Below are 27053 nucleotides of genomic sequence, written 5' to 3' on the forward strand. Positions count from 1 at the left end.
AACTTAAGTATATCTGCATCTCACATTCTCTTCCATTTGGTAGCAGAGGCAGGGTGGTTTGTTTTGTTTGTTTTTTGTTAAAGGACATGGCAGCCCAACATATAAGAGCATATCCAAACTCTTGTACAATAAAAATTCTTGGCAAATATATATCAAGGACTGTGCCTTAAAATCATATTCTTAAATGAACAAAACTAAGCCCAATAGAAATGACGACCAATACAACAAACCAAATCAATAGGAAAGTATCCCCAGCAGAAAAGGTTGGAATTGTAAAATGCCCAAGTTGAAGAACCAGCCAGATGCTATAGCTCTAAAATCTTCCACAGTTAAAGCCAACTGTATCCTGTGTTTGAACACAATTGCCAGCAATCCCACTGCTACAAGAAGTCAGCCAAGGGGAAAAGAACAAACAATAACTTCTTGCATTTTTACAGAAACATTGATAACTCATGATTTATCTGAAGAGCTCTGCATTTTTCTATTATACAGTATTAAGTATGCTGGGAAAACAGATATAAATGTTAGAAAACTGAAACAAAGACAACATATTTATACATTGTAAAACAATTTGTAACATAGCTGATAATTTTGGGGGCCTGTGATAAACTAATCACTTAAGGATTGTGAAGCTGAATGATGGGAGTGCTAAATTATCATAATTAAAAGTCATGTGCTAAAATTCCAAAATTGTTGGTATATTTTCTGAGTGAGTTTGTTTGTTTTTAAGATGGGGGCTACCATTTCTAAATGCATTTAATTGCTGGAGTCTTTGCTATTGGGCAGTGCATTCTACACTGACAAATATGAAAGAAGCAAAGATTTTTCTCTCTCTATATATATACACAAAGGATGCATAATGGCAGAAGTAATTTTAGTAATTTTGGGAGCTACCAACTTGAGACACCTTAAAGCGATTGATTTTCAGAGAATGAGTGCTCTGTACTTTCACAAAAATCAGTGGCCTTTAAGCTGTCTCCATTTGGCCATCCAAAAACAGACACAACTATAATCACTAGTCATTACTCCAGGGTTCTTAATATCTACAATCTTCCCTTCTACATAAAATCACTAGATGGCGCTGCATATCTAGCTAGAACATACTGTAGGAATTCTAGAATAATAGCTCTATTACATTCACCCTGAAGCACAGAGTATGTGCACATATTTGTGGCCTCTGACAAGTCTTTTTATAATAAAGCTGTTGTGAATCACCATCTGAAGGGAGGATGATTGATTTGTCATAGCAATTTACAGCATCAGGAAATAGACAATGCTAACAATATAAGGTAGAAACTAATGTAAGTGTCTTGCTATTACATTTCAAAAACTAAATGGGTCCAAACCTGCATATCCTTACTCACAAGAGTATAGTATTATAACTAACCAATGAGGAATTACTCACAGGAATAAAAACTACATGAGTGAGAAAGCATTTGCAGGAACTGCTCATATATTAATACATAAATATTGTAGTTGTGACACAAAACAAAAAGTTTTGGGAACATTCACACACATAGGCCACAAGCTGGAAGCATGTGCTTAAGTCCATCCCTATTTAATATAGTACTTAGGAACATGAATAAATCCCACTGCAGTCAACAGGACTTAATTAAGTCATTCAAGTTAAGCACATGATTAAATGCTATGCTCAATTAAGACCATAACTGCAAAAGTTTTGAACTGTATGTAATTCCCTGTTTTGGGTAATAAAACGGGAACAAAATAGGATAAAAGTCTTTTCTCTGAGAGTTGAGAAACATTACTGTTTGCTTACAAGGCTGTTCTAGTCTCCAAGGTAAACACAATTAGTTGGTATTTTCAAATGCGTGTAAGTGCCCTTAAGACCAAAGTGACCTATTTGTAATTGTACCAGCCTATCAGAAAAACTTTTAAGTAGACCATTGCACTGGCTAATTAGGACAGAGGCACAGGGTATGTGTGTGCAGGAGGGGAGTAGACAGGACACAAGAAGCCCTTTCCACTCTTCAGGCAAGAGTGTAGGAGGCAGCAGAATCTTGGTGCTTGCGCTTCCTGAGCACATCATGAAGGGAGTGTTAGCACTGCCAGCAGTTCTAGACAACGCAATGCCCATGTCCCCTTTGGCATCTGCTAGAGACTGCTGGTTTGTGTGAAAAAGCACAGTGAACACTTTAAACAGATGTAGCAGCTGCCACCTCAGAGATCCTACTCCAGGGATCTTGGGGGCAATCTACTTGCCACTTTTCTCAGTAGGAAACTGCTGCAGGTACATTGCATTACCACACAACTCCTACATACCTTTATAGAAAAGTCCTGTAGAATTTAAAAGGGATAAAACCAACAAGGTTATTCAGAAATTACTCTGAAACCCTATGGAATTTTATTAGGAGTGAAAACTACTTAACATATATTTTAACAATCTTATGAAATTCAAGAGCAAGGATATAATTTCCTATTCAACTCCGTCAGATGGTTAAAACACTTACAGAAAGATATCTTGTTCTGTTAAATTATATAGGACATTTCTCCAGGCCCACACACAATGATGTCAGTAGTCTCAGGCACCAAAACTTCTCAAATAGTCCTTCAAAAAGCATGATGTTATGAGGCTCAAACAATGATTGGCTTAACACTGAAGTAGTCATCCTGACTGTTGAGATTACTGACTGGATGGAATCAAGAAGCTTTACAAATATTTCCAAAGCTAGCTAAAAAAGCCTAAGGCCAACATTTCAAAATTGTCCACTATTTTTGGTTGCCAAATTTGATACGGTATAGCTATCCATATCTCAAACTGGATACCCGAAACATTGAGCCACCAAAAATTAGAGACCACTTTTGAAAATGTGGGTGTAAATACTGAACTGCTTTATTCATCTAAATTTAGGAACTTGTATCATTTTGCATTTATATATGCTACACAGAACAGCAGAGCAAAACACGGGAAGTTTTATCTGTGCAACAGAAACAACTGTAACTAAACCACCAAGAGGGATACTTTCAAACATTCAACTGGCAATGAGAGATGCTTACCTCGCACTGAAAGGCAATGGTAGTTAGATACCTCACTGTCATTTGTGCCTTTGAAAATGTAACCCTCTTAAAACTACAAAACTTAGGGTAGGACAAAAGTGTTAGAAGTCCAGTACACAGGAACAAGGATCCCCAAATTAACTGTTAGTTACAATTTTTAAAAAAAAGTCTACTGCATTACTATTAAGTGACAGGAGTACAATATGGGCCTAACCTAAAAGCCACTGAAGTGGCAATGGGCTTAAATTGCAGCAAGGAAGGTTTAGGTTGGACATTAGGAAATACTTCCTAACTGTCAGAGTGCTTAAGCTCTGGAATAAATTGCCTAGGGAGGTTGTGGAATCTCCATCATTGGAGATTTTTAAGAGCAGGTTAGACAAACACCAGTCAGGAACGGTCTAGATAATACAGTCCTGCCATGAGTGCAGGAGACTGGACTAGATGAGCTATCGAGATCCCTTCCAGTCCTATGATTCTATGGTAAGTGAACAGAAAATCTCACATGGGTTTTGATGGGCTTTGGATCAGGCCCTATATGACCAGATGAACACCATGCCATTGTGGGGCAACTGTAATTACATTTCATTGACAAATATAATAAATGTGTATTTTTAACGCAGCTGGTATTTATTTTTTTCAGTGGTAGAGTTAATTACAATGGAGCACATTATCTTGCTTGTCTAAAAAGCTATAAAGACAGCAAACATACAGCCCCCATGTCAGGTGCTCAAGAGGTCATGAAGCTGTAAAGGTACCCCTCCTCATCTTGTGCCTCCCATGCAGAAGATGGACATAATGTGAAATCTTGAGCTGTTCAGTTCTCTCAGAGTACAGCCACAAGCAGAGCTAGCTATCCATCCACATGCTACACCCTCGTAAGTGAAGGCTAAACTTCCTGCAAGCTCAGTGGAGCTTTGCATCACCCCCAAACTGTAACAATGATTAAATGCCAGAATTGGGCAGAAAAAACTGAAGATGGTATTGACAGTAGGTGGGCAATGTGTGATGAAGCATACACCCACGGAAGAAAAGTGATGTCTTTTGCAAGAAATACCTATGTTACAAAACTCTCTCAGAACAGGACTCATTTCTGAATCATAAAATGGGTAATCTTTATTAGACCAAATATTTATTGAAGGAGTGAACTAGAACCCAAAAGTTAGATTCATTTCTTATTTTGAAAGAGCTATTGTACGACATTTAATTCATACCTTTGAATGGGACACTGTCGACGAGTCTGTTTTTAAAAAATGAGTTAAAAGTACTTTCAGGTAGTACTCCCGGCCCCCTGTCAGTTTGTGCACCTTTACAATCATGCTTTCCTGCTGTTTTGTAAGTAGTTTTCTCTTCTCTCTTGCTGCATGAAAGACCCACACAAACAGCAGCAGGGAAAACTGAATAATGGACTGTGCAGGAATAAACCATGAAAGCTAACTAATGTGAAAGATTAAACTAAAACAATGGAGAAAAATGTTTTGCCTCTCTAAACAGTTGCATTTATAAGAGTCGGAGGTGTTTCTTGTACCAACAGTAGGCACACATTTTTCTGACAAAAATGTGATTTTTAACTCAACGGTGTCCCTTTAAAGTGTAACTACATTTTCCTGCCTGCAATTTTGTCAAGTAACTAAATCTTATATGAGAGTATCTGGATAAATTGCCAAGATAAACATTTTTGCTTAATGCATTCTAAAAACCACAGCAAAACAGTGATTATACAACTAACAACATTGGACTAAACTCATTCCTGTTATAATTGTTGTAGCCAATTAATTTACACCACAAATTAATTTGGCTCACTCATTTTAAATGTATGTGATCTATTTCTTCATGTTAATCAATGCAGGAGTTTGAAATTTAGGTCACTTCATTTTCAGGCTACAGCTGACAACAAAGAAACTGATGAAGTTTAGAAACCAGAAACTTAACAGGATAAAAAGAATAAGTCACATTTAGAGGAAATCAAAGTTACGTTTTCTCTCTTTAAAGAGAACATCTTTGGATAAATGCTAGGACTTGTGTTTGGCCATGTTGTGGGGAAAACTGTATAAGAATGCAGTCTTGCAGCTTCATAATAACATAAGAATGGCAATACTGGGTCAGACCAACATCCACCTAGCCCAGTTTCCTGTCTTCCAACAGTGGCCAATGCCGGATGCTTCAGAGGGGAATGAACAGAACAGGGCAATTATTGAGTGACCCATCTCCTGTTGTCCACTCCCAGCTTCTGGCAGTCAGAGGTTTAGGGACAACTAGAGCATGGAGTGGTGTCCCTGACCATCTTGGCTAATAGCCATTGATGGGCCTATCCTCCATCAACTTATCTAATTTTTTTTTGGACCCAGTTACACTTTTGGACTTCACAACATCCCCAAGCAACCAGTTTTACACGTTGACCGTGCATTGTGTGAAATGTACCGTCATTTGTTTGTTTTCAACCTGCTGCCTTTTATTAATGAAGTTGCTAGACTTTAGAGAAAGAATAGCATTATATCTGTAAAGCTAAAAAAATACTGATTAAAAAGCAAGGCCCTTGGAAGCTCAGTGCAAAAAACTACTTTTGCTCATCACTAAATTCAGCAATATTGCATCTACAGAAACAAAAATAATGTAAAATTAATATTCAGAACTTAACTAGCATTTCCTGCTAAATGACGTACAAAATAAGATTACAGTATATTTGGGGAAGCGGAAAATGCACTTTTAGTTAACTGTACAGAAAAGCAGCATCTAAATCCAGAATACTTACATTATTGCATTCTCCCAGGAAATATAGTGCAAATCCATCAGCTTTTGTAGCTGCCAAAGCAATAATAAAAGAAGTAATTGTACTCAGAGGGAGAATCAAACTTTTGCATGTTCTCCAAGGTGAAACCATAGACTCATTCCACTTAGGACAATCAGCTAAACTTCTGAACGTGAAACACCATTGATGTATCCCCTAAAACTGCACAGAAACCCTGCAAAGTTAGTGGCATATGATAATACTATCTGTTCCCCCCCAAAAATTAATATATTTGAGACATAATTGGAAGCTGCAACCTGATAAACTTACCTAGTCTTTACTTCATGTCTAGTTAATGTTACATTGCATGAATACATATTACAGCATAAGAATTAAGTAAAAATACATCCACAATGTAATCATATAAACATAGATAGCACATTTTCCATCAACAGAAGAAAAGTTGTTTCCCATGTATAGAGCGTAAATATCTCTGTCCTTGCCTTAAGATACATAAGCATGGAAAAACAACGAATAAGCCTCAAATGCTGCCACTAAGTGTGTATGACAGGATTGTTTCTAGTTTCTATGACATGTGGAGGTCTATGCTTTCCATAGCTGTTCTGTACTAAATTCATTAAGACACTCCAGGGAGTAAATATCTGATGGCAATTACTGCAAGACTCAGGTGGTGTTGTGAGGCATAAGGCCAAAGACTAAGTGTTTAAACATGAAAAAGTGAAATAATCCCTTAGAAATAAACCATCAGAGGTATCTTATTGCTAAAACGAAAAAGAACTCTTGGAAATAGAAGAACACATCAAGCCTGTGCTTTTATACTCAGCATTACAAAATAGGCTTAACACTTTGGGCACAAATAGACCTCTCTGTCTGTCAGTAATGCTATCTCCTGTAAATGCACAGGTCTGAATGATTTCCTCATTTTTATGAACAAATAATACACTCCAGGCAGTGCAGTTCAGGGAAATGATTATATTTAGGGAACGGTTAAAGTCAGTAAAGTCACTTCTACACATGTTTGACAGAACCAAAACTCCACTATCTGATTACTTAATTATTGACATGGATATGAATCACATCATTGCCAGTCAGTGAGAAGCTCATTTGGATTTGAGTTCAAAAGTCATTTCTAGAGAAAATATTATATGTCTATTGGACATTACAGGAAAGAAGAGCATTGTAAGTTAAGGAAAGAAAACCTACTCTCTAGTCTACTAGGAGTATGGAAGGATGTGCTGCCTTTGTCTCTCCTCCAGCCTCTCATTTGCTCTCTAATATAAACCAGTACTGACCAGCTAGGATGAAGTTGAATCAGAAGTCTCAGAGGTTCTCAAACTTCATTGCACCATGACCCCCTTCTGGCAACCAAAATTACTACATGACCCCTGGAGAGGAGGCCAAAGCCTAATGCTGCCTATGCCCCTCTGTCAGGAATGGTGCTCAGGCTTAGGCTTTGGCTCCAGACCCCAGGAAGTCTAACGCCAGCCCTGACAACCCCATTAAAATGGTGTCCTGACCCACTTTGGGGTCCCCACCCACAGTTTGAGAACCGCTGCATTAAAGTGACAATAAACAAATACAGTCCATTTGAAATACAATACACATAAAACAGAAGAACCAGCTTCATGTTACGAAGTGTCAGAGTGGTAGGGATATGGGGGAAAGGTTGTAAAACAACTATTTGCAAAGTATGTGAGGCAAACAACCCTGAAGAGATGCTTTCAATGCAAATCTGTCTGTACTCACGTTGGTTAAAATTTGGGGCGAGGGGAGGTGATGGAAGCTTTACATTTTTACGGGAAACGTGTTGGACAATATTCTGTTTCACAAGAGGCACCTAAATCACATCAAAAAGTGCTGTAACTCTATAGAGTTTTAATTTATCTTCTAGGAAAACACATCCAAATCACCTCACTTTTGTTAAAGGAGCAGTCAAGATTTGCAATAATATTGCTGATAGCTAATTCCACAACTTTCCAAAGCAACTTTTCAAAGCAATCTGTCAGACAGCACCAAAACCAGAATAATCTACCAAGTGGTTTGCTTTGCAGCTGGCCCTGATCCTGCAACTGGACTCACAGCTGGGTGGACCCTTGCCCCAAGTTGTAGTTCCACTGACATCAGAGGGGTTCCATACCAATGCAAGGCTACTTGGCGTGGATGCAGTTGCAGGATGGTGTACCAAGCATGTACAGCTATTCTGTTATAACTATATTTATTTAATAGCATAAGTAATGCACAGAGTACCAAACAAGGCTTCAAATAAAGGGCATCAAATCCTTTTCCTTACCTATTTTAATGATGCTGCTCAGTTCATATAAGAGAAGTTGGTTGTCTCCGCCTGTATCCAACCGTTGTTCTATGTAGCTGTTTAGTTCATATACCACTCCTTGCATATTTGTATCCTGGTACTATTGACCCAAAGAGGAAAAACCCAGTTTAGAACAAACATATTCTACAGCTTGAAAAAAGTGTTCTCAACATACGTATAGAAAAATACACAGTGGATGTAATGTATCTAATCAATCCTCAATTGTCACCCTAACCCAATTGCCTGAATATTCACGCCATGGCCAGGTGATATGAATTAGCATTCCATGCTGTAGCCAGCTAGTCAATTGTTCAAAATGTATTGGCTACACAATACAGAATCATATGATTATATTGGCCAGAATCATATGATTATATCTCAAGAAACTGATGGGTGTGACAGTTAAAAGGCAGATACCCTTTATATGCCTCCCTTTAACCTCCTTCCTCCCTTATAAACAAGGCTGCTACTTTTGCCTCCACCTTCTGACTTCGTTATCTGCTTCTCTAGTACTCCAACCATTGTGTGTCTGTTTTCCCCTCACAGCCTCATATATCTACACCTTGGAGACTCAACCAGGTCCTAGAATCCTCTCCATCAGATGTCACAGTGCGTCAGAGCTTCCTGGCAACTGATATTGAGGTTACTGGACTGCACTGGAACCCCAACATGTTGGTACATGAGGCATAATTTTTGCAGTGGGGAGCATCAGAGTTTTGAGGAGCTACCACATCAACTCAGTCCTTGAAATACTGCATCAGCTGGCACAAAGTGTTCTGCGTTGTATATGAGTTATACAAAAGTTACACAAATAGTAAAAATTCTAGCTGCTGTGGTATAGTAGGCATTGATTGCAAATAAAAATGAAAGGCAGAACTGGGAGGGAGAAGAGATTAACTACGATAATTAGGACATGGAAGTGGAGGCAGTGGGGAAGCTGTTTGCTGAGAAGAGCTGCTGGTATGAAGAAATAGAAGTTCCTACAAATAATTCAGGTAACCTCCAACCCTGCCTAAAATGTTGTGGGGGAAAGGAGGTGCAGCCTCAAACCCCATTCCCAAAAGCCTCAGCTGCATCCTGGTTGTCAAAAAGCTCAAGAGATAGGTATCCATTTCTTGGGTGCAAGTGCAATTGTACAGTTAATGCTCCTGTGTAGCATGATACCATAGCAAATACAACATCATAAAAGGCAGTACATGACAGTGAGCACAGGTTCAGGACCATAACCAACTGGTGAGGTAGTTACTGGAAAGAGGGAAGGAAGCCCAGAATATAGTAAATTATGTAACTGGCTCAAAAATAAAACAAAAAGCAGAAAGCAATAGGTGAAATGTGCACAAATGAATGCTGTGTGAAAAAGCCACTAGGTCGCATTCTCCTGACAACTAAAATATGACTAGGTCAGACCAGTACTAGTAGTATTAAGGATTATGCCATAACAAGATTCTGAGCATCACAACCTATCATTTTACATGAATAAATAGGGCTTCATTTGTATGCTGGTATAGAGCCTATCCATAAGAATGGCCCTACTGGGTCAGAACAGAAGTCCATCTAGCCCAGCAGACTGTCTTCTGACACTGGCAAGTGTCAGGTGCCCAGAGGGAATGAACAGAACAGGTACTCAAGTGGTCTACCCCCTTTCGCTCATTCCCAGCTTCTGGCAAACAGAGGGTAGGGACACCATTCCTGCCCATCCTGGCTAATAGCCATAGATGGACCTATCCTCCATGAATTTATCTAGTTATTTTTTGAACCCTGTTATGGTCTTGGCCTTCACAATGTCCTCTGGCAAGGAGTTCCACAGGTTTACTGTATGTTGTGTGAAGAAATATGTCCTTTTATTTGTTTTAAACCTGCTGCCTATTCATTTCATTTGGTGATCCCTAGTTCTTATGTTTCAGAGTAGCAGCCGTGTTAGTCTGTATTCGCAAAAAGAAAAGGAGTACTTGTGGCACCTTAGAGACTAACAAATTTATTAGAGCATAAGCTTTTGTGAGCTACAGCTCACTTCATCGGATGCATTTGGTGGAAAAAACAGAGGAGAGATTTATATACACACACACAGAGAACATGAAACAATGGGTTTATCATACACACTGTAAGGAGAGTGATCACTTAAAATAAGCCATCACCAACAGCGGGGGGGGAAGGAGGAAAACCTTTCATGGTGACAAGCAGGTAGGCTAATTCCAGCAGTTAACAAGAATATCAGAGGAGCAGTGGGGGGTGGGGTGGGAGGGAGAAATACCATGGGGAAATAGTTTTACTTTGTGTAATGACTCATCCATTCCCAGTCTCTATTCAAGCCTAAGTTAATTGTATCCAGTTTGCAAATTAATTCCAATTCAGCAGTCTCTCGTTGGAGTCTGTTTTTGAAGCTTTTTTGTTGAAGTATAGCCACTCTTAGGTCTGTGATCGAGTGACCAGAGAGATTGAAGTGTTCTCCAACTGGTTTTTGAATGTTATAATTCTTGACGTCTGATTTGTGTCCATTCATTCTTTTACGTAGAGACTGTCCAGTTTGGCCAATGTACATGGCAGAGGGGCATTGCTGGCACATGATGGCATATATCACATTGGTAGATGCAGGATTGTCTGGCTATGTAGACTCCCTCCTCAGGCCCTTCGTTACCAGCACTCCCAGCTATCTTCGAGACACCACCGATTTCCTGAGGAAACTACAGTCCATTGGTGATCTTCCTAAAAACACCATCCTAGCCACTATGGATGTAGAAGCCCTCTACACCAACATTCCACACAAAGATGGACTACAAGCCGTCAGGAACAGTATCCCCGATACTGTCACGGCTAACCTGGTGGCAGAACTTTGTGACTTTGTCCTGACCCATAACTATTTCACATTTGGTGACAATGTATACCTTCAAATCAGCGGCACTGCGATGGGTACCCGCATGGCCCCACAGTATGCCAACATTTTTATGGCTGACTTAGAACAACGCTTCCTCAGCTCTCGTCCCCTAATGCCCCTACTCTACTTGCGCTACATTGATGACATCTTTATCATCTGGACCCATGGAAAAGAAGCTCTTGAGGAATTCCACCATGATTTCAACAATTTCCATCCCACCATCAACCTCAGCCTGGACCAGTCCACAGAAGAGATCCACTTCCTGGACACTACGGTGCTAATAAGCGATGGTCACATAAACACCACCTTATATCGGAAACCTACTGACCGCTATTCCTACCTACATGCCTCTAGCTTTCATCCAGATCATACCACTCGATCCATTGTCTACAGCCAAGCGCTACGATATAACCGCATTTGCTCCAACCCCTCAGACAGAGACAAACACCTACAAGATCTCTATCATGCATTCCTACAACTACAATACCCACCTGCTGAAGTGAAGAAACAGATTGACAGAGCCAGAAGAGTACCCAGAAGTCACCTACTACAGGACAGGCCCAACAAAGAAAACAACAGAACGCCACTAGCCATCACCTTCAGCCCCCAACTAAAACCTCTCCAACGCATCATCAAGGATCTACAACCTATCCTGAAGGACGAGCCATCGCTCTCTCAGATCTTGGGAGACAGACCAGTCCTTGCTTACAGACAGCCCCCCAATCTGAAGCAAATACTCACCAGCAACCACACACCACACAACAGAACCACTAACCCAGGAACCTATCCTTGCAACAAAGCCCGTTGCCAACTCTGTCCACATATCTATTCAGGGGATACCATCATAGGGCCTAATCACATCAGCCACACTATCAGAGGCTCGTTCACCTGCGCATCTACCAATGTGATATATGCCATCATGTGCCAGCAATGCCCCTCTGCCATGTACATTGGCCAAACTGGACAGTCTCTACGTAAAAGAATGAATGGACACAAATCAGACGTCAAGAATTATAACATTCAAAAACCAGTTGGAGAACACTTCAATCTCTCTGGTCACTCGATCACAGACCTAAGAGTGGCTATACTTCAACAAAAAGCTTCAAAAACAGACTCCAACGAGAGACTGCTGAATTGGAATTAATTTGCAAACTGGATACAATTAACTTAGGCTTGAATAGAGACTGGGAGTGGATGAGTCATTACACAAAGTAAAACTATTTCCCCATGGTATTTCTCCCTCCCACCCCACCGCCCACTGTTCCTCTGATATTCTTGTTAACTGCTGGAATTAGCCTACCTGCTTGTCACCATGAAAGGTTTTCCTCCTTCCCCCCCCGCTGTTGGTGATGGCTTATTTTAAGTGATCACTCTCCTTACAGTGTGTATGATAAACCCATTGTTTCATGTTCTCTGTGTGTGTGTATATAAATCTCTCCTCTGTTTTTTCCACCAAATGCATCCGATGAAGTGAGCTGTAGCTCACGAAAGCTTATGCTCTAATAAATTTGTTAGTCTCTAAGGTGCCACAAGTACTCCTTTTCTTTTTGCTAGTTCTTATGTTATGAGAAGTAGTAAACAACACTTTCCTTATCTACTTTCTCTACACCAGTCATGATTTTATAGACCTCAATCAAATCTCCCCTTAGCCGTCTCTTTTCCAAGCTGAAAAGTCCCAGTCTTATTAATTTCTCCTCACTCAGAAGCCATTCCATACCCCTAATCATTTTTGTTGCCCTTTTCTGAACCTTTTACAATTCCAATATATCTTTTCTGAGATGGGGAGACCACACCTGCACACAGTATTCAAGATGTGGGCTTACCATGAATTTATATAGAGGCAATATGATATTTTCGTCCTATTATCTATCCCTTTCTTAATTATTCCCAGCATTCTGTTCGCTTTTTTGACTGCCGCTGCACATTGAGTGGATGTTTTCAGAGAACTATCCACAATGACTCCAAGATCTCTTTCTGAGTGGTAACAGCTAATTTAGACCCCATCATTTTATATATATATATATATATATATATATATATATAAAATTGTGATTATGCTTTCCAATGTGCATTACTTTGCATTTATCAACATTAAATTTCATCTGCCATTTTGTTGCCCAGTCACCCAGTTTTGAGAGATCCTTTTGTAGCTCTTCGCAGTCTGCTTGGGTCTTAACTATCTTTAGTAATTTTGTATCATCTGGCTTCAAAGGAGTAGCCGTGTTAGTCTGGATCTGTAAAAGCAGCAAAGAGTCCCGTGGCACCTTATAGACTAACAGACGTATTAGAGCATGAGCTTTCATGGGTGAATACATCCGACGAAGTGGGTATTCACCCATGAAAGCTCATGCTCCAATATGTCTGTTTGTCTGTAAGTCTGTAAGGTGCCACGGGACTCTTTGCTGCTTGTATCATCTGCAAATTTTGCCACCTCACTGTTTATCCCTTTTTCTAGATCATTTATGAATATGTTGAATAGGACTGGTCCCAGAATAGATCCCTGGGGGACACCACTATTTACCTCTCTCCATTCTGAAAACTGACAATTTATACCTACCCTTTGTTTCCTATCTTTTACTCAGTTACCAATCCATGAGAGCACCTTCCCTCTTATCCTGTAGCAGCTTACTTTGCATAAGAGCCTTTGGTGAGGGACCTTGTCAAAGGCTTTCTGAAAATCTAAGTACACTATATCCACTGGATCCCCCTGGTGCACATGCTTGTTGACCCCCTCAGAGAATTCTAATAGATTGGTGAGGCATAATTTCCTTTTACTAAAACCATGTTGACTCTTCCTCAACAAATTATGTTCATCTGGTTCTTTTGGGTGTGTAGGCACATTTGACCAACCACACTTATTGATGGATTCAACACACAGCTTACCCTGGGCATCCCAGAATATGATGTGCTGTTGTTTCTGCTATTGCTTTCTTACATAGATTTCTACTATTTGTATAATTCCCTCCACACTTTCTGCCACAAATACAGAACATATGACCCTATACATCTGAGAGTCATTTGGTTTCCTCATTTCAAAACAAGTAAATGCTTGCTGAGTGAATAGCATTAAATTCCCAACAGCCTTACTTAAATTGAACTTTTGTCATCAGCGGAACTTAATACTGACCAAAAATGCTGATGGGAGAAGAACTCATTGTTTGACCTATAACCTCTTCTTAACTACCTTAATACTGTGTCCACCTATTGTTCCAATAGACATGTAGAACTGCATGATACCTGGCAGCTCGGATATCCTCCTTGAGGTTAAGGCATAACAAATGGTTTTTAAATTATATCATTTTTTAAATTATTTTATTAGACATTCCTGCAACAATATTAAGTGACAGTGGATGTTTGTGTTGACATTTTGGAAGAGTGTGGTGCTTACCAAAAAGAACATCTACTAACATTTTTTAGAGGTGCACACAGTGCAAATAAGGTGCTTGGCAATCTTCGTCCACATACTAGACCTGGTTCTCCACTGCCTTGCCCCTTTGTGTAGTCATTTACACCTTTGCAAGGGAGTACAATCAGAATGGTAATATTCTACATATAACTTAGCACTCACTTTGCACAGACACAAGTAACTACACAAAGAGTAAGGCAATGAAGAATGAGGTCTGGTGTTGCCAGCACGCTTGAGCCCAGATCTGCAAACTCATGTTGCCACAGGCTGGGTTTCTCTAAAACCAGGACTGTAAATCATGAAAAATTACACATTGGATTTGTTATGTAGAAAAATGTCCTCAAAGGACGTGGGGGTGATCAAATTCATTTTCACCTGTGACCTACAGTAATCAGGATTTGAAGCTAAATCTTCAAAGGTTAAGGCTTATATTTTAACCCGCTCCATCATCTACATCAATCGATCAGCATAACATCATAACCCTTTACTCAGCTTTCACATAACTCAGAACTATGTATACATTGTAACTGTGCAATTAACTATGTGAATAAATGATGTCACCTTTGTAACGTGTTAGCAAACATTTAATAAATCTAAGGAGACTGAAGTTCCTGCACACATTTGTGCAACTGTGAAAATGCTAGCTGCATAACAAGAGTATTAATTTGTAACATGGCAGATTTCCATCCTGAGATTATCTGGATTTGACAACTGGCAAGATGAGCAGAATTTGTTTAGAATCATAATCAAGTCATTTTATAAGAGGTTGATGAGGTCTAAGATAAGTGGAAAATAAAAAGCTAAATCAATCACTATGACTTTGGACCTGTACTGGATTCATTTTATAACACAGACTAGCACATATTTTGTACAAGTTTGGCAAAATAAAATCTAAACTGATCCCAGCTGATGAAAGGAATTCCTCAAACAATTCAACCTTCAGCAGGAAAAAAAAAGGCATGCAAACATGGTTATTTGCCATCACATAACTATGAAACAATATTTAAACTGTAACAGGAGTCCTGAAGTTTAAAAATTACCAACAATACTCAAATGTAACTAACCCCTTCCTCTGCCCACTCAACACTTTGTATATCAAACTGATGACCCTACCAATATTTTGGGGCTTTTAATTGGGAAATCTAAATTTCAATGTCACTAAACTAAGATAAGGCAGCATTAATCTATTTTAATTAACTCTATCAGTGCCAGTGATAAAACTGCATCCTACTGACATGTTAATTGTACTAATCAACTAAATCACAGTACCGTAAAATGGGATAATAATTTAAAGGACAAATCACTTTGCAAACACCTATGATTAAAGAACTTTTTGCAGAGCTTTTTCAGAAATACTTCTAGCACCTGTTTATCTTTAGAACATATGAGTAATGAGCAACAGCTGACAAGAAATCAACAATGAAAAATAATTGGAAGAATATTGCTAGATTTTCTATCTAAACAAAACGACGCACACTTTTTTTAAAAAGCTGCACAAAAATTACAATGATCGCTTAGTCCATGGAGAGATATTGTGACTTCAGAAAGAGTCAGATGGATGTGAGTCATTCTATATGAAGAATTAAGTAATCAAAAAGTAAGTGTATGTAACATTAAATGAAATATGAATAAGTATGAAGAACTAAAGTAACAGATTAATCTGCATGTCTTGCTGCTTATAAGGTAACTGTGCCAGGAACATTATTCCTCTTGCTATTGGGGTGGGGGGGGAGAGGGGGAGAACTCAACAAAAAAACGACTGATATAATCTGCTGTAACGGAAAGGCTATGGTAATAGGAATCAATGTCAGTAAATACAAAGTTAAAAATCAGTAGCAGACATGTGCCTATCTTAGTGTTTTCTATAGTTTCTTACAGTGTTTACAGAGTTCCTGTGGCAAAATAGTTAACAAAATTGATACTATAGTAATTATTATTATTATTTTCTCCCCCCAAATCAGTGATTCCCAGCCTGTGAGGTACAGCTCTGTCCTTTTACGTGATCTCAATTATTCAGCAGAATTCACTTTGCAGTGCATGAAATTACCCACAGGAATTTTAAAAACTAGGACTGTAGCTTCCCTTTGATGTGGGAGAAGGGAGTGCCAGACACATTTTGGGAGTATAGAAGGATTGGAACTCAGAAACCTCTCTGGATGAGGTGAAGAGAGGTGAGGAAGCCACAAAACATGATGGAGGAAGGGGAGGAAGTAAGAAAGATCATAAGCTTTAAAACAACATTGCTTGAGACATTTAAGAAACGAACTGGCCAGAGCACTAGAAAATATTTATGATAGATTTGGAGCTACTCTGTAATAATTTTAGGGTGACCAGACAGCAAGTATGAAAATCAGGATGGAGAGGAGGGTAATAGGCACCTATATAAGACACAGCCCCAAATAATAGGACTCTCTCTGTAAGAATGGAACATCGGGTCATCCTAAATAATGTATGAATATCACATATTCTAACCATTTGACTGTTGTGGGGGGGAGGTGTTTACTGTATGAATACAAAAGGTTAATTCAGGTAGGGGCCAGCTGAAAATATGCAGAATAAAGGACAAGAGATTCAAATAGCAATGCATTTACTCACACTTCAGAGAAAAAATGTGACCTATTCACTTTGATGTCCTATATCCAACCCGCTATGGAGATCAAGGGACCAGTTTGTCATGGGGTGATCTCAGTTTGTAAACATAAGAGAACCAAAAAGCCTGGGAGTCTAAGACAAAGGGCTTCTGGGGGGATAAAAGTGCCACTCTTGAGGGAACAGGGAGTGGGTGCTTGGAGTTGCTGATGAGAAGCAGATTTTCATTGGGTACGTCTACACTGGAAAAACAAACAAACCTGCAGCACCGTGCCCCAGAGCCCGAGTCTACAGACTCAGGCTTGCATTACACCACTAAAAATAGTGGTTTAGTTGTTCCCACCGGGCTGGAGCTTGGGTTCTGAGACACAACCCCCATCACCAGGTTTCAGAGGCGGAACAGGAACCTCCACATTACTGTTTTTAGCACTGTAGAATGAGCTGATCTGTGGACCCGGGCTCTCTGCCTCACTGCTGTGGATCTTTTGCTTGGTACTATTTTTTTTTTACAGTATAAACTGTGACGGGGCAAGGCCAGATGGCTATAGAAAAGTAGTCTTATTGGGATCTGGGAAGTGGGCGGGCAAAGCCCGTCCACCGCTAAAGGATCCCCCCCCAGCCTAACAGGGGGCTCCACAGGACCTAGATGCCGAAAAAATTCCGGGGTACAACTAATAAAATAACAGGGACAGGAGTGCGGTCAAAGGGTCAAACGAAGGGAACCGGATGGGGATACCGAGCAGAGAACCCCGGACAGCGCCCACTGCTCCTCCAAGGCGTCAAGGGAGTCAGAGGACGCCGCCCAGAGGAACTCTGCCCGGATACGTGAACGGACCGAGGATCGGAAATAGACCCCACAGTCACAGGAGACTCCATCGGCCAACCTCCTCACTCTGGTTTTGTAGATGGCCATTTTAGCTAGGGCCAGGAGGAGGTTGACCAGGAGATCCCATGACTTTGTGGGGCCATGGATAGGGAGTACATAAATGAGAAGATGAGGGGAGAAGTGCAACCAAAAACATAATAAAATATTGGTGAGGAGCCGGAATAGGGGCTGCAGCCTGGTATACATGTGCCAGGGTATCCCTCACACCGCAAAAGGGGCAGGTGTCTGGGATTGAAGTGAACCACGCCAAGTACCCGCCCGTGCTCATGGCTCTGTGAAGGAGCCGACAACTGACATCCCCGGTGGGCCTTGGGACTAAGAGGGAATATAGGCTGGCCCACCGGGGCTTCTCACCCTCCACAGGTGGCAGGGGGTCCCGCCATTTTGTATCGGGGCGGGACACGAGGGTGCGGGCATGAAGGGTGTGGAGTACGAGCGTGTAGAGATGTTTTCTTGGCGCGGTTTGAAAGCAGACCGGCTGCATCTTGTGCAGCCGGCTTCTAGTGAAGGGGTGAGGGGGTCGGTTGGGTCCACGGGGCAGGGGTCCAATTAAAAGGGCCGGGGGGGCCGGGGGTAACGGGTGGGCGGGGCGTGCCCTCGTGCAGGACCCGGTCGAGATGAACCCGAGCAGCGGGCGGCAAAGGGGCCTTTACCTCCTGAAGTATGCGCCGGGGAGTACAAGGTCTGGAAAGCCCCATGCACAGAGTGAAGGTCAGGGGATCCAGCCAGTCTCCCCGGTCATAGTCCAGGAGGTCTCCGACTCTTGTGACCTCTGCCAGGACCAACTTCTGGTGCACCGAGCGGGACTCCGCCACCTGCACATGGAGCTGGGGGTTATGTAGCAGGGGCTCCGCGAGGAGATCTGCCCTCTCGGTGGCCGCCACGGACCTGGTCATTGAAAAGAGTTTCCAGGTCCGGAGGAGGTCCTGGTAGAAGACCGGCAGCCCGGAGAGGTCTCGCGGAAGACCTCTCGGATGGAGATGAAGGAGCTGCTGGCCGTATCAGAGCCCTCGGAAGCGACGCAGGAAGGCGTGCGCCAGTATGCTCCACACCGGACTACCTGCACCATAAAGGAGCCTCTGCAGGGTCTGGAGGCGGAAGACATGGACCTGAGTGAGCAGACATTTCATGCCCTGCCCTCCCTCCTCCAGAGGTAAATGGAGAACCCCTGCCGGGACCCAGTGCAGTCCTGACCAAAAGAACTCCAGAATCGATGTCCGCAGGTTGGTCAGGAAAGCCGGGGCCGGGACCAGGGTGTTGAGCCGGTACCAGAGCATGGACAGGACTAGTTGATTAAGCACCAGCACTCTCCCTTGAAGGGAGAGGCACCGGAGTAGTCCTGTCCATTTCCGGAACCGCTCTATCACCCTGCCCTTAAATTCTGCCAGTTCTCCGGCGGAGAGGGATGCGTGGCAGAAAGGTAAACGCCCAGATAGAGCAGCGGACCCGTGCTCCACCGGATGGCCTGAAGCGCGGGTGGGAGGGAGCTCGCCTTCCGCCAGTCCCCTACCACCAAGCCAGACCTCTTGACCCAGTTGACCCACGCGGAGGAGGCTGCCGAATAGATGGCCTGGCAAGCCTCCACCCGCACCAAGTCGCCCGGGTCCTGGACCACGAGGAGCACGTCATCAGCGTACACCGACAGGACCAGCCGCAGCTCCGGCTCCCGCAGCATCAACCCTGTCAACCTCCTTCGGAGGAGACAGAAGAAGGGCTCGATCGCCAGAGCGTACAGCTGGCCTGAGAGGGGGCATCCCTGCCGTACTCCTCGCCCGAAGCTGACTGGTTCAGTCAGGGTCCAGTTGAGCCTGACCAGACACTCTGCGGAAGCGTACAGCACCCGGAGAAAATTCACAAACCTGGGTCCGAAGCCAAACGCCTGCAGAGTGCTCAAGAGATACCCGTGATCCACCCTGTCGAACCCCTTCTCCTGATCTAAGGACAGGAGGGCGAACGACAGACCATCCCTATACCCAAGTTCCAATAGGTCCCGGACCAGATATAGGTTGTCGAAGATGCTGCGGCCCAGGACGGTGTTGGTCTGGTCTGGGTGGACCACATCCGCCAGCAAGGACCCGAGCCGCAGGAAGATGGCTTTTGTCACTATTTTGTAGTCCGTGCTGAGGAGCGAGACGGGACGCCAATTTCGTAAATCGTAAAAAATCGTAAAAAAGGAGGTCCCCCTTCTTCGGCAATAAGGCAAGCACGGCTCGCCTGCACGAAAGAGGGAGGACCCCGCTCTGCAAAGACTCGGCCCAGACGGTGACTAGGTCTGGGCCCAGGACGTCCCAGAACACGCAGTAGAACTCCACGGTCAGCCCGTCTATGCCCGGAGATTTATTGGTGGGCATGCGACGGAGGGCTTCCGAGAACTCGGCCAGAGTGAGAGGCAGCTCTAGCCGGTCTCGGTCGCCCACGCTGACCGTCGGGAGCTCCTCCCAAAGCACTCTGCAAGCGTTAGGATCGGTTGGATCCGGGGAGAATAGGCTTGCGTAGAAGGCTCTCGCCATCTCGCACATCTCCTCCGGATCCGTGAGGGGGGTGCCATCTTCTGCCAGTAGGCAGATGGTATGTTTCTTAGCCCCCATCTTTTTTTCCAGGGTGTAGAAGAAGCGGGAGCCGCAATCCATCTCCCGAAGGAGACGGATGCGGGATCGAACAAAGTCACCCCGGGCCCGATGGTCCTCGAGGGTCCGGAGCTCCTCCCGCTTCTCCCGGCACGCTCCGCAGAGGGGTGGATCCTCGGGGCTGGCGGCCAGACGCCTCTCCAGCTCTAAGACCTCCCGTTCCAACTGCTCTATCGCTGCATCCCTCCGTTGGCTGGCGCCCCGGGTGTAGTCACGGCAGAAGAGCCGGGCGCGCACCTTCCCTAAGTCCCACCAACGCTGTGCCGAGGGAAAGGCATGCCGCTGCCCTCGCCAGGCCAACCAGAACTCCTGGAAGGACGCCACGAAGCCCGCATCCTCCAGCAAGCTGCTGTTAAAATGCCAATAGGCCGGCCCCGGCCTCTCCGCGCAGAGGGAGGCTGTCACGGTGTCTATGTGATGGTCAGAAAATGGAGTCGGCCGGATGCTGGAGGAGTGGGCTCGTGAAAGATGAAAGCGTGATAAATAAATGCGGTCCAACCGGGAGTGGCGCGACCGATGGGCCTCCACCCGGACAAAGGTGAACGTGGAAGTGTCATCCGGGTGGTGGTCGCGCCAGACGTCCACCAGGGAGTGGTGTTCGACTATCTCCTGGAGGACGGCGACGGCGGCCGGGCTCTGCTCGGTCCCGAGCGGTCCCGTTCCTCAAGGGTGATGTTAAAGTCCCCTCCCAGGACCAGGCACTCCTGAGGATCCAAGGTGCCGAGGAAGGCGGATGCCTGCTGATAGAATTGCAGCCGCTCCGGGCTCGCTGCTGGGGCATAGATGTTGACGAGGTTGACTACGAGCCCCTCCATGCGGACCCGGAGGTACAGCAGGCGACCCGGCACAGCCTCGGCGACCCCCAGCACCTCGGGCCGTAGGTCGGGGGAGAACAGGGTCGCCACTCCACCCGTATGAAGTGTGAGGTGGCTAAAGTAGACCCTGTCCCCCCAATCCAGCCGCCAGCTGTCTTCGGCGGTCGGATCCGTATGGGTGTCCTGCAGGAAAACCACAGAGTACCTCCCCTCTCGAAGGAAGGAGAGCACCTGGGACCTGCGGAGACCCATCCCACAGCCACGGGTGTTCAATGTTGCGATGGTAAAGGATGCCATGAGGAGGGCTGGGGGGGATCCTCGCCGGCAGGGATGCTTGTGGCTCCCGGCGGGCCGCGCAGCAGTCTGTGACCCACCCCGTAGGTGAGTAAGGAGTCACGGAAGTGGCGGACCCGCTGGTAGGCCGCGGCGCCCTGTCTCCCGGTCCTTTTCCCCTCCCCCATGAGGGCCCTTGCGGCCCGGAGTATTTGATTAAAGTCCCCCCATCGCTGGAGAGCAAGCTGGACTTTGTTGCGGGAGCCACGGACGTCTTCTAGGAACTCCCGCAACTCCTCTCGCAGCGCATGGGGGGCTGGGGTTATGGTCTGGTTGCTCCCCGATGGGGCCCTTGGTACAGCCCCCTGGCCCAGCGAGATGGGCAGACAGGGTGCGGACCCCCGACGGGGCTCTTGATGGATTGACCTGAATGCTGGGGCGATAGGGGGTGGCGGAGGGAGGATAGCAGCCCCTGGTGGGTCGGGACGGGTAAACACAAAGGCCGCTCCCTGGGAGTCATCTGTTGGAAAGGGGAAGGAGACAGTCCCAGGGGTGGCAATAACATCTTGGGAGGTGGACGGGATAAGGGCAGTGGCAGGGGTAGAGGTGAGAATCTGGGTGTGGAGAGGGCTCTCACTGATGCCGGGCGCAAGCTCTCTGGTGGATTTGGCAGCCACGGCATCAGGAGGTGGACTTTCTTCTGTAGGGTCCTCTCCCGGAAAGGAGGTCGAATGCTCCTCACCAGCGAGGGATGCCCCTGGTGGCTCAGGTTCCAGCCACGTGGCACTGGCCGTCGCCTCAACTGGCTCGGCGGCTCTCAGCGGGGTGCCCTCTGCAGCCGGGTTGATGGAGGAGTCCAGGGGCTCCTCGGAGGTGGGAGCAGAAGCAACGGTTAGGGGGAGGGAACATGGGGAAAGGGGGGCTGGAGTGAAGTCGCCCAGATCGAGGCCCGCTGGCATAGGATCGTCCTCCCCCTGGGTGACTGGGGTCAGACCCAGGGCCTCGATCTCCTCATATATAGAGGGGAAATTGTTTTCCGCTACCCCGGGATTCTCCCCGCCGGCACCTGACGCGACGGTTACTTCGGGGCACACTGGGGTTTCAGATGGTGCCTCGGGGGTCTTGGAGGGGAGGCTCTCCCGTGGAGGGGAGATACCGCCTTCCAGTGCTGCCACGTCTTCCCCAGCCGGCTCTGGTGGATGGAACACACCCGTGGGTAGAGCGGAAGGCTCGGCATCAGTGCCCCCATTCCTGGTCTTCGGGGGGCCTCCGCATCAGATGGGAGGAGCGGAGCTCGAGCCTTCCGCTTGCCTCGCTTCCCCTGGACTAGGGCCCAGCCCTCCATGGCATCATCCGGGGGCTGGCTAGCAGGGTTTGTGTCAGGGGGCAGAGGCGATGGCTCAGGGACTCGAGGGGGTAACGGTGGGGCAGCACAAGGGAGGGAAGATTCCCCTTGGGGCGGGCCCTCTCCCATGCTTGGCGGTGTCCCTGCCGCACCCTCCTCCACAGGCCTCGCCAGATTGCAAACAGCGGGGGCGGGGTTCTCCCGCTCGTCTGGGCATAGTGGGGGAGGTGCCCCTTGGGCCTGAGCGGGAGCAATGGTGGACTGGGAAGGAGGAGGGGCGGTTTCAGGCGCCGGGCAGCCAGGGGCGTCGGCGATGACGGGGCCGGTGCCCTGCCGGGGCTCGGGGGTCCTGGATTCCCCTCCTTCCCGGGCCAGGGGGGCAGTCCCTCCGGACGTGCCCCATCGCCCGGCAGAGGTAGCACCAGGCCTCCCCCGTGGAATAATGCACCCTGTAATGGGTCCCCTGGTAGGGGACTAGGAAAGACCCCTCGAGTGCCTCTCCGTCACGCGCCGCCGGCGGCAGTTGAAGCTGCACTTGCCGGCGGAAGGAGAGGATGTGACGGAGGACGGGGTCTTTGCAGCCCAACGGGAGAGGGCTGATGACAGAGATGGGCTTTCCCACGGTAGAAAGGGCGGGTAACAGGGCGGCATTGGGGAGAAAGGGAGGGACGGAGGTCAGGACCAGGCAGACGCCTAGGTCCTCTAGCGGCTCTAAAGGGACGAACACGCCCCCCACCGCCAGGCCCTTCTCCACCGCCTCCTGGGCGGCGGCCTCCGATGCTAAGAAGAAGACGACCTTGCCATACATTTTGGAGGCCGCCACAATGGCCGTGGGCCCCACCACCCTCGCCAACGCCCGCACATAGGTCTCCACGTGGGGTGAGGCGGGCACCAGGAGGCAACGGACGCCGTGCTTCCTGGTCATGGTGGGAAAGGGGCCCCGGCCGCTATAGATGGTAGCGGAGGCGGTGGGCTGGAGAAATGATGTAGCAGCAGGCGGGGGGGCTGCCGCCACCTGGGCGTATGCTCTGGGGGCCGGGGGAGGGACACCTGCAGAGCTGGTGGAGGGAACAGCGGGGAGGGGCGCCCCAACTGGAGATGGGGCCGGGGCATCGGGGGCAGCTCCTGCCATGGAGGGCCTGGTCTTTTTAGCGGGGCCCTTCCCCTTCTTCTTCCCCTGGCCCTTCCCGCCGGCTGGGGGGGCTCCCCCCAAATCTGAGGGGGTGATAGACGTGGCAGCAGTGGAGGTCACCCCGGTGCCTGTCGCTGCTGGTGCCCCAGCGGGGGCGATGGCAGATGGTTTGGCAGCGGATGTAGAAGCTTCAGGGGGTGACGGAGGGGTAGGCGGGGGAGGGGGAGCTCGGGCTGCTGGAGGGGTCTCCCCCATCTCATCCCCCGCCATCATGAGCAAGGAGGAAAGGGGGGACACCAAAAGGAGGAGGGGAGAGGGGAAGCAGGTCGACCACTCCTCCCCGCTAGGCTGCAGGCAGGGGAGGAGGGCGCCAAAAGGGGTGGGCTGGACGGGGGGCAATCAGGGGTCAGTCACCGACACAAGGTGGAAATTCCGGCTCCTCTTGGTGCACTACGAAGGGGGGGGATTCAACAACATTGAGGGTGCAGTGAAGAGGGTTGCAACTGAAATGGGGAATTGCACAAGCGAATGGGAGGGGGCATGGGCACACGGAGCGAGGGGCTAAGCGGTCTGGGGGTAGAACAGGGAAACCAAGGGGCTAGCTTCAGAGGCTGGGGCGGGGCAAACAAACAAAGGCTGCAGAAGGAAATGGGCGGGGCAGGCAAACAAACTGAAGCTAGTAAGGGGGGCTGGAGCAAAAGAGGAGGCAAGCAAGTGGCAAATGGGGCAGGTAATAAAGGGCAAAGCTGGGGGGTAGGCAGTCCGGGGGGGCACATGTGCCCATGTGCACTTGCACAAGTCTTTTTTAGCTGGCTGCTGCTTCTGGCCCAAGGGTGGAAATAGGGCTTGGCAAGCCAAGCAAGCAGCTGAGTCCAGAGGCAGGAGCTCAGGCAGATGGTATACAGCCAGTGGGGGTGGTGGAGGGGGCAGCGGTGATGGTAATAGTGGTGGGGGTTGGGGGGGACACACAGATGGATCGGGGGGCAGCTCCACGCCACACCCCCCGTGTCCCTACAAACACAGTCAAAACCCCCACCACAAGAGCACAGTTTGAAAATTACTCAGTCTTAGGGCCCCCTCCACGGTGGTCTGCAGAGTCTCTAGGTGTTCCCCACTGGTAGATGATCCTCTTCTTCTCCTCCTCGGGCTTCAGCAGCTCCAGGCAGCGGCCTCTGCAGCAGCAGCTCCAGGAACTCCAGGTGGTAGTCCAGGCAGGCAGAATGGACCCCTCTCAGGTGATGGTGGTGGTATCCACATAGCAGTGGCTGGGGTCTCTCACTCCTCCTCTCTGGGGAGTGGGCTAGCAGCCCCCTCCCCACCCCAGGGCTGCAGTTGCAGCAGTAGCAGCACCCAAGAGTGGGGGGTCCAGCAGCCAAGTAGCAGAGAATGGGAGGTGTCTGGCCCAGCCAGGGGAGCAGCTGGAGCAGCAGGGAGAGCTTAGGGCCTAGCAGCAGGAGTAGCAGCTTCCCACCTTCCTCCAAGCTAGAAGGCTATGGAAGAGCAGTGGGAGGGAGCGAGATTCGCTCCAAGCTAAACAAATCCCTGGTACCAGGATAAGTGAAATGGGAGCTGCTCCAGGTCAATTAAGACACCTGGGGCCAATTAAGAACTTTCCAGAAGGCAGGGAGAAGGCTAGATTGATTGGGACACCTGAAGCCAATTAGAGGCTGGCTGAAACTAGTTAAAAGTTTCCCAGTTAGTCAGGTGGGTGTGCATGTTAGGAGCTGTGGGAGGAAGTTGTGCTGTTGGAGAGAGTGAGTAGTACCCACCATATCTGGCACAAGGAAGGAGACCCTGAGGTAAAGGTGAAGTGGAGCTTGAGGAAGTGAGGGCTGCTGTGGGGGAAGTAGCCCAGGGAATTGTACATGTCATGTTTCTAAAAGGTCAGCTACCATAGCTGATACTATTAGGGTCCCTGGGCTGGAGCCCAGAGTAGAAGGTGGGCCCAGTCTCCCCCCCCCACCTTTGCCTCCCGTTAATCAATGAGATTGGGAGACAACAGAGACTGTGCAAGGAAGGATAACTTCTCCTCACCTCCCTTGCTGGCTTATGATGAAAATGGCTCAGTAGACAGCGACCCTTGTCCCTAGAGAGAGAAGGGTTATGTGGAGGGTCACAGTGAGCCTCTGAGGCTAGTGAAATCCGTCAGGAAATGTGGGACCCACGGAAGGAAGGACAGAGCTTTGTCACAAGACATAGACCCCAAAGTTCAGGGTCTCTGCCAAGGGATGGTAAACCTCCAGGTAAAACAGACATGTGTATAACCCTTTTATTCTTTAAAAATATTTTCTTTTCTTTTATGTTATGCTTTGTTCCTACTGTGGTAAATAAACAGTACTTTGGAGAAGGCTCACTGGTCATCTATATTAACCACCTTTCACAGCTCCCAAAGGGAAGACTTGGAGGTGGTAAACCTAGTCTGGCCTGTAAGGTGACCAGATGTCCCAATTTTATAGGGACAGTCCTGATATTTGGGCTTTTTCTTATATAGGCACCGATAACTCCCCACCCAGTCCTGATTTTTCACATTTGCCATCTGGTCATCCTACTGGCCTGTTTAGTAATCACAATTGGTACAAAGGATGCTGTAGGCTGGGGCTCGATCTAAGAGGGGAGAATCATGGGATTCCACCCCAGAAAAGGAAAGTGCACGAGGCCTGACATCTGAAGGGATGCACTGAGAGAGACTAGCGAGGGGTCAAAAGTGCAATTAGCCCTATAGCTACAATAATATTCTCTAGAGAAAATCCTGCACTGGCCCTGGGATTAATTATCCAATCCTGCTAGATGAAGTACACATTCTGCTAGAGTGTTGGTAATATGACAGTGTGTCTTGCCTATAACAATGTATCTTGCCCTGCCATCACGACAAATACTTTATGAAACATACACAGGAGAGAATCTATACTGCTAGGTCTCTTACAAGAAATCTGATAGTTTAGATATTTGGTCAATCCCCCAAAAGTCCAGCATCCAAAGAGTTAGTCATCTCTCACTTTATGGCTCCAATACCTGGTCCTGCTCCCCAAGTTTCAT

At 46.7% G+C, this 27053-nt stretch overlaps 1 protein-coding gene across 3 annotated transcripts in view; it reads right to left on the reverse strand.

Moving 5' to 3' along the window:
* The window catches only part of PDE10A (phosphodiesterase 10A), a 603707-nt gene that overhangs the window by 77565 nt on the left and 499089 nt on the right, over nucleotides 1–27053 (reverse strand). For all 3 annotated transcript variants that reach the window (XM_043511279.1, XM_038397222.2, XM_043511278.1), the window contains exons 4-5: nucleotides 8052–8172; nucleotides 5765–5814 (exon numbers count right to left, since the gene is read on the reverse strand). In XM_043511279.1, coding sequence (XP_043367214.1) covers nucleotides 5765–5814; nucleotides 8052–8172 — 171 coding nt within the window. The remainder of the gene's footprint in view (nucleotides 1–5764; nucleotides 5815–8051; nucleotides 8173–27053) is intronic.

This window comes from Dermochelys coriacea, chromosome 3, assembly GCF_009764565.3.
Source record: "Dermochelys coriacea isolate rDerCor1 chromosome 3, rDerCor1.pri.v4, whole genome shotgun sequence".
In the NCBI taxonomy this organism is placed as follows: Eukaryota; Metazoa; Chordata; order Testudines; family Dermochelyidae; genus Dermochelys; species Dermochelys coriacea.